Source organism: Leptonychotes weddellii, chromosome 6 (genome assembly GCF_054177405.1).
Source record: "Leptonychotes weddellii isolate Sample4059 chromosome 6, ASM5417740v2, whole genome shotgun sequence".
NCBI lineage: Eukaryota > Metazoa > Chordata > Mammalia > Carnivora > Phocidae > Leptonychotes > Leptonychotes weddellii.
The window spans coordinates 77,516,542-77,525,181 of NC_138374.1; the positions used below are offsets into that span (position 1 = coordinate 77,516,542).

The window sequence follows — 8,640 nt, forward strand, 5'->3', positions numbered from 1 at the left end:
GGAGGGGGAGGGAGGAAGAGGAAGGAATGGGGGAGGGAGGGGGAGGAAGAAGGGAGGAGGGGGAGGATGGAGAGGACGGGGAGGAGGGGGGTGGAGGAGGAGGGGGCAGGGTGGGTGTTGCAGGGTGAGCAGCCCTCTGTGGGTGGGCAGGCGCCCAGGCGCTGAGAACCGTCCCCCTGCAGGTCTGGGTGTGAGGCTCTGAGGCTCCCACGGAGGCAGGCAGCACACCCCTAAATGAAGCAAAAATAGCCACTAGGGTCAGAGAGGAAATCACCAAAAGCCCTTCTTTGCCTTTATCACTGACAGATGCTGAGAATGGACCACAGTGCTCCAGAAAGCTGCTTTTAAAGTCACACTGATTCTCCTATTAAAATGTCCTTTTCTGGTTTTTGTCTCTCCATATTCACAACTTTGTGCGTGGAAGTTGCCCAAAGGACCGTTGTCTCTAATTCTACACACTTCCTCCTAAACCTCCACATTTATGCCAGGTAACTATTAAAAAAAAAAAAAAAAGGACCCCCCTCCCCCCACATACTATATGCTTACGACAGGACATCTGGAAATACAAGGCGGCGGACTGAAGCAGGGCCCCTGACCTCGGGCCCGGCCTGACACGGTCAGGGGCCTCACATTTATAAACGTGCATATCACCCTGTCATCTAGGAGACGTGCCGAGGGTTTCCCATCCTCACCGAGTGCACATGCTTGTTGACCGAGAGATCCTTCACGTGCACAATATTCTATTCTCTTATTTTCTTAGTAACTTTGCCTTTGAGGTGGGGTGCTTTTATCCGAGTCTAATAACTGTGGCACCGGGATTCTAGCTGGAGGAAGCGTCAGGCTGTCCCGCGGTGCCGAGCACCCACAGAGGAGAACACGAGGGAAACAGCGATCGGTCCCCGCCCTGGGTCCGAATGTGTGCGGCCCTGAGCACCACACAGCTCCGGTCTGGCACGCCTCCTCCAGTCTTTGTGCTACCCCGGGGGCAAGAGTGGAAGGAAGGAAGGATTATCGGGCCATCACAACTACAAGGAACACATGGAAACAAATTAGGAGCATATGCACGTGCTTGTATGTCTGTGTTTGTACACACACGCTTTAACCAAAGCAAACAACACCTCGGTAACACAGCTCCCGGACAGAGCCCAGGGCGGGGACGGAAACGCTGCGTGCACCTGTCACCGAACTCGCGGGCTACAGAGACGCAGGATGCATGACGACAGCAGCATTACCTGGCTGTGGCACTGCAGACGTCGTGGGTCAGGTACGTGGTGCTGCGGGGCTGTTCTGTGCACCGTAGCTCGCCCCCGGCCTGAGCCCCCAACAAGTGTCCCCAGCTGCTGCCCAGGGGTGGGCTGCTGGCTGTCAGGCCGCCCTAGGTCAAGAGCACCGCCCTGAAGCCACGTGTCTTCAGGTCTCTGACTGGCAGCCATGCTGGTAGTGGCCAGAGGGCTCTCCCGAGCTCCCAGGCTCCGAGCCAACTCGCGCCTGGAGACCGACCTCGGGCAGCAGCAGCTCCTCGTTCCCAGACCCCCATCCACTCAGTGGCCCAAGCGGAGAGTTTCTCTTCCTCTGTCTTTGCCCCTCAACTCTACAGTCCATCCAGCATCCTGTTCATTCACACCAGACCCAGTTCTCACACGTAACCCCTTGAAACGGGCTCGTGTCCAGCGCACCTCACTTCACAGTCTCTAGCTTCACTTCCTCTAGGCAGTCTTCCAGACTGCTCTCACTGGGGCCTCCACCCACAAGGCTGGTCACCCTCGTGCCCCCTCCTTCAGGAGGTAGTGGCAGACACGGCTCTATGCAGTTTTAGGTAATGACGGCCCGGAATCTTCCTCTGCCGATATAGAAAGAGAATACCACACACGGTAAGGTTTAACATTTACTAGTGGAAACCAAATAAAGGCAGGAACCATCTTGTCTGACTCTTGGTTTCAGCTCAGGTTGCCATCTCAGGGTTGTGAGACTAAGGCTCACTCAGTGCAGAGTCTGCTTAAGACTCTCTCCCTCTGCCCCTCACCCCCACTCTCTCTCAAATAAAAATAAAAAAATCTTAAAACAAAAACGAGCGGTTCCGCTGCTTACTTGGCTTTCCTGATCTTTTTACATTTTTAACCCTTAGGGTGCTATTTTAGGAAATATCATTTATGGAGAAAAACATTTACTGGAGGTTTAATAATTGCTTTAGCTTCGACTTTTTTTAAACTAAAAAAAGTTAACTCTATTTAACGTATTTAAGTCTGCAGCCCCTCCTTCTCTGAACCACCCACCACCCACGCTGAATAAAGACGTCAGGAATGATGTCTGCACTAAATGTCAACACGCATTATTTTTGCAGCCGTACAATTCAGGGTGATTGCTTTCGTCTTTGTATTTTGTCAGTACTGTTTACTATTTTTATAAAAATAGCAACATGAATACTATACAGGCATCATAAAAGTTGGCGTGTACCAGGGGGGCCTGGCTGGCTCAGTTGGTAGTGTTGACCCTTCATCTTGGGGTCATGAGTTTGAAGCTCACGTGAGCTGTAGTTTACTTAAAAGGGGGGGGGTCGCGCCTAGGTGGCGCATTTGGTTGAGCGTCCGATTCTTGGTTTCAGCTCAGGTCGTGATCTCAGGGTTGTGGGACTGAGCCCTCCGTCAGGCTCTGTGCTCCGTGCACAGTCAGCCCCAGACTCTCTCCCTCTGGCCCTCCCCTCACTCATGCACACGCTCTCTCTCAAATAAATGAATAAAATCTTTTTTAAAAAAAGTTGGCATATAGAAACATGGAGGACAGACTCAACACTGTGATTGAGACTCAGTTTCCCCGGATATTTATAACGGTCTGTGTCTATTCACTTCTCAGCTCCTAAAGTTTCTGTTCCATTTCAAATTCCTCCAAGGGCAATTTCTCTATCAAAGATCTAAAAGAACAAAAAAGTGCGAAGAGAGAAAAATCTCAAATGTATCAGTCGAGCATATAACTCTCAATATCCCTTTTATTTTAAGCAAATAAAAAAGAATGGACAATCTCTTCAATTATCAGAATCATTCACCTTTCTTTGGGAGACACAGGCTGAGCAAATATTTAAAGCTACAGATACCTGTCTGTATCTAAAAGGAGAGAAACACACAAAAACATGCCATTTCCTTTGTACTCACTTTTGTAATGGTTTTTAGGATGGCCAGACGGTCTGCTGGGGGTGGCAAACCCACAAACAGTGTTTTGTCTAGGCGTCCGGGGCGCAGGATCGCAGGGTCAATGATATCTAGAGAAGAAGGGGGGGGTCAAAAGTCTTCAATAAATAAAACAGAATCTTTAAAAAAAAAAATTAACATGAGATGTGGGAAGAGGACTTTTTTCTAAAGAAAAAAAATTGATAAAGTAGACTTTATTAAAATTAAAAGTACCTCCTCATGAAAGTATAACCTTCAGAGAAGTCCAGCCCACGTTCCTGCCCAAACCCGTGTGCTGCCAGGGTTCTCTGGCTCAGACGAGGACCGCCACACGAGCCTGGAATTCCGGCAGGTTTCTCTCCTTCCTCTGACCTCGGCACCTTCTCCCAGTTCTGGCGGGGGGCCTCCCATTACCCTGTCCTCAGTCAGGGCCAAATGTCGCATCCTCCTAACTGGTCCTGTCTCTAAACCTCCCCTCTCTGGGACCCCGCGCGATGCCGCCAGATCTTCCTAAAACATCTGCTGACCCTCACCTGGTGTTCCCTGCAGCAGAACCAAGCCCATATCTCTCACCACAGCACGAAGGCCCTCAAGGACCTGATCGCTCCCATCCTAGCTCCCTCTCTCCTCACATTCTCCACGACTCCCACACCCCACTGACCACACCTCTTGCCGTTCCCTAAACAAAGCCTTCTTCTCTTTGCTCTCAGTACTTCGTTTCTCCCTAAACTTTCTTCCTCATTTACACATAGGGGGATTCTCAAACAACGCCTCCTCCAGGAAGCCTTCCCTGAGTCCCCCAGAAGAAACTCTTGCCCTCATTGGTGCTCACCAGACTCTCGGTACCAGGAGCAAAGAGCAGGCCCCAAACGCTGCCTGACATTGAGGTTCATTAGGAACATTCCTGATTCCTCCACGAAGAGCCCTCAACCATTCTGGAGAAGCTTCCCATAGCTCACAGTGATAAGACCGTTGTTCACACGCAGGTGCACCTATAAGTAATGGGTCTCGTGTTTTCTAATGAACACACTCAGACTTAACCATTAATTTATTCTTCCATAAAGAGGTAGAGTTCTTTCTAGCTGAAATTCTGATTCTGTTAGTTTTGTTCTTCAGTTACCTTGGGGAAGCTAAATACTTAATTCAATGACCTTTCAATGTTCAACACATTGGACTTTCTCTTGAGATGCTAGGATATACTACTTGGCAATAGGGAAGAAAAGGAAAGTTGACTGCCAAACACCTGCAGCATCATGATGGAGCACTATCCCGCAGCCTGAGCGTCGTCTTACCCTACAGGGCGAAGGACCCCACACAGGTCTCAGGAAACCTTTACAATTTAAAAAATTACTGAGGACCCCACTGTGGCCTTTCCCTGCCGCTCTCCCCTCACACCCTCAATCCCCAGGCAGCCGCTCATCTGTTCTGCCACTACAGATTAGTTCACATTTTCTGGAATTGTATAGACGTGCAAGCATGCACTATGTACTCTGCTTTCTTTGACTCAACAGAATTGTTTTCAGGTTCCCCAAAGTTCTTGTGTGCATTAGTACTTGATTCTTTATGGCCGGGTAGTAGCCCCCTGTGGATATGCCTGGATTTATTTTTCCATTCCTCTGTTGATAAACATTTGGTTTCCAGTTTTGGAGCACTCACTTATCAGTCTTGGTGTGTGCTTTCCTTGCTCTCTGGTGAGTCCCTAAGTGTGGGACGCAGAGCACTATGGCCACATCCCACCGCAGGGGTAGGCTGAACCTTAAAAACACCAACAAACTGTTTTCCAAACTAGCTGTGCCACCTTACATTCCCCTGTCCTTGCCAATACTTGGTATAGTCGTTTTGATTTTAGTTAGATCTAAGGTTTGTAGTGGTATCTCATTGTGGCTTTCACTTGTACTTTCCTGATGACTAACGAGGTCGAGCACGTTTTCATGTGTCTCTGCCGCGTGCATACCTACAACGGGGAGGGGTCTGTGCAGTCTTTAGCCAATTTTTAATGTTCTTCTGTTGCTGAGTTTTGAGAATCCATTCCATGTTCTGGATATAAATCCTTCATCACATATACACTCTTTAAGTATTTTCTCCTAGTCTGTGTGGTTTGTCCTTGTGCTTGCTCAGTGGCATCTTATGAAGAGCAGTTCAATTTATCCTTTTGCTCTAAAAGGTTGGCTTTTGGGGTCACATCTAAGAAATCTTCACTTAATCCATGGTAGGAAACATTTCTCCTCTGTTTTCTTCCAGGGGTTTTACAGCTATGACTTTTCACTGGTCTTTAATCCATTTTGAGTTAACTTTTGCATGTGGTAAGAGGTGTGTGGATTAAAGGTGATTTTTCTTGCATATGGATATCTTTTCTTTTTTAAAGATTTTATTTATTTATGAGAGAGAGAGAGTGCGCGCACGAGCGGGGGGAGGGGCAGAGGAAGAGGGAGAAGCAGGCTCCCCGCTGGGCAGGGAGCCCAATGCGGGACTCGATCCCTGGACGCTGGGGTCATGACCTGAGCCGAAGGTGGACGCTTCACCAACTGAGCCCCCCAGGCGTCCCTTGCATATGGATAGCTGATTGTTCCACACTTTGTTGAAAAGGCTATTCTTTGTCCACTGCATGGCCTTTGTGTGTGTGTTTTTTAAAGATTTTTATTTATTTATTTGAGAGAGAGAGCAAGCACATGTGCTTTCAAGAGGTGGGGAGGAGCAGAGGGAGAGGGACAAGCGGACCCAATGCTGAGCGCAGAGCTGGACATGGGACTCGATCTCACGACCCCGAGATCATGACGTGAGAAGAAACCGAGTCGGACACTTAACCAACTGTGACACCCAGGCACTCCTGCATGGCCTTTGTGTTTTATAAGAACCCAATTATCCAAATATGTGGGGGGATATTTTTAGATCTTACCATGTTTCAATGATCTGTGCATCTATGTTTATGCCACATGGTAGAAATGTGTTTTAACTTCAATATACAAGTAGATCTTAAAGCCAGACCTGCATGCTCAAAAGTAAAGCCTGATGTAAAAATCCCAATTATGATTAGAAAACATTCTTAGGGGACGCCTGAGTGGCTCAGTCGGTTAAGCGTCTGCCTTCGGCTCAGGTCATGATCCCGGGGTCATGGGATCGAGTCCCGCATTGGGCTCCCTGCTCAGTGGGGAGCCTGCTTCTCCCTCTGCCTCTGCCTCTCCCCCTGCTTGTGACCTTGTGTTAGGCAATGATTTTTTTAAGATATGACATGTCAACAAAAGTGCATGTGATTAAAAAAAATTGATACATTGGACTTCACCAAAATTTAAAACTTTTGTTCCTTAAATTATACCATTAAGAAAGCGAAAAGACAACCCAGAGACTGGGAGAAAACGTATGCACATCACATATCTGGTTGTGGACTTCTATCTAGAGTAAGTCTTACTACTCCATAACAAGGCTGAAGATACACCACAGTGAAATGCTACCTCACACCCACTAGAATGGCTACATTCAGAAAGAAAGACATAACAAGTGTTGGCAAGGATGTGGAGAAATCGCAACTCCCACACGCTTTGTTACAACTGCTAGCAGGAATGTAAAATGCTGCAGCCAGTCCGGAAAAGTCTGGCTGATTCTTGAAATGGTAAACACAATCACCACGTGACCCAGCCATCCCACGCCTGAGTACCTATCCCAAAGAAATGATAATATATGTCCATCCACACAAAAACTTGTACCCGGATGTTCACAGTAGCGTTATCACAAGCCCCAAAGTGGAAACAACCCAAATGTCCATCGACTGCTGAATGAACCAAATGTCGTATATCCACCCAAGGGACCATTATCCGGCAACCGGAAGAAAGTGTCGCTATGTGCTGCAACAGGGACGAGCCTTGAACCCGGGATGCTGGGTGAAGACAGGCAGAGGCGACAGCCACATTACATAAGCTAGCCAAGACAGGGAAGCCTACAGAGACAGAAGTGCTGGAGGTGGCAGAGGATGGCGAGTGATGGCCAACAGACAGATTGCTTTTTAGGGTGACGGAAATGTTCTAAAATCCGATCATTGGGATGGCTGCAGGAGTCTACAAATATGCTCAAAACCACTGAATCTTGTACCTAAAATGGGTAAAGTTCATGGTATGTCACCTCTCAATGAAGTGGATTTTCTTAGAAACCGGATCCATCCTCAGACAAGTAAGACCATCGATAATACGCTGAGTGAAAATTATTACAAGATCGACCAGCCTCCATGAAACAGAAGTAGGCCTCTTCTTACGATTCAGTAAGCAAATACTTCCTGGGTTCTCTTATGTACCAGGTTCCTGTGACCCAGCAGAAGTAATGCCGGGGCCTAAGCCATCTTTAAAAGGGAAATCCTGTGCCAAAGGGCAAGACACACAGGTCTGACCACGGCCCCTAGGCACTGCCGTGACCCAAGGCCGGATAGGTAAGGGAACACAGCAGTTGACTTGGAACTCGAAGTGGCTGAATGAATAGCCTACGAGTATGAAGTGAATCTCTTCCGTGTAAGCCATCCCCCGTCACCCGGCAATCACTAAGGGCTTACAACAGATGGGGACCCTCAACTAGAAGCTTTCTCTAAAATATAAAACCGCGTACCTAATTCTTGTCCAAAAGCTTATCCACCATAACGTACTTATTTCTTTCTTCACCTGAGCTGTGCACAGAAACTTTCTGGATTCCGTATGGCTACGGTAGGGCACAGACACCTGCCGAGCGCAAGAACGAGGAACAAGCTGGCGTGGCTATTCGGATCTCACACGTCTGCATGCCGGGCAGCAGTGTTTTTAACCAGGCCGACGGGGGATGGAGTGGAAACAGACAGTCCCTCGGAGCCAGGAGAAGGGAGATCAGTCAGGGCGTCTGTGGTCTAGCTGTACGTTGTGCAAGGCACTTCATCTCCTGGGGTCAAGCATGGGAAGCAGTGTATTTTCAGGGCAGGGTGTGACGCTGGCGGACCCCACACCACAGGAGAGCTGTGGCAGGTCCTCTGAGCACCCACAGGCGGAAGGGTGACACAACAATCTTTCACTTACTTTCTAAAAACCAATACCTCCAAAAGTAGGGGAAAAATTAGGACAGAAATGGAAATTAGGAGAAAAGAAGAAATTTAAAAGACCAATTCAGGAGGTTAAGACTCATCAAGTCCTAAGCACACACACGAAACAAATAAACAAAAAGTCATATAAGGCATGCCTGGAGGGCTCAGTCAGTAAAGTGTGTGACTCTTGATCTCTGGGTTGTGAGTTCCAGCCCCATGTTGGGTGTAGAGATTACTTAAAAATAGAATCTTTTTTTGGGTGCCTGGGTGGCTCAGTTGGTTAAGCAACTGCCTTCGGCTCAGGTCATGATCCTGGAGTCCCAGGATCGAGTCCGGCATCGGGCTCCCTGCTCGGCAGGGAGTCTGCTTCTCCCTCTGACCCTCCCCCCCTCATGCTCTATCTCATTCTCTCTCAAATGAATAAATAAAATCTTTAAAAAAAAAAAAAAA

The 8,640-nt window shown here is 48.1% G+C and overlaps 1 protein-coding gene across 16 annotated transcripts in view; it reads right to left on the minus strand.

Annotated features, from left to right (window-relative positions):
* The window catches only part of NVL (nuclear VCP like), a 95,042-nt gene that overhangs the window by 26,480 nt on the left and 59,922 nt on the right, over nucleotides 1–8,640 (minus strand). For 13 of the 16 annotated variants that reach the window (XR_014146027.1, XR_014146026.1, XR_014146028.1 and 10 more), the window contains one exon: nucleotides 3,147–3,253. Coding sequence is in view for 13 of the 16 variants with exons in the window: in XM_081823013.1 (XP_081679139.1) it covers nucleotides 3,147–3,253 (107 nt within the window). In the remaining 3 variants the exon portion in view is untranslated. Of the gene's footprint in view, nucleotides 1–117; nucleotides 1,841–2,554; nucleotides 2,909–3,146; nucleotides 3,254–3,993; nucleotides 4,154–8,640 lie in introns of those variants that run through there. The other 3 variants (XM_081823014.1, XM_081823016.1, XM_081823015.1) reach the window with 3 other exon arrangements.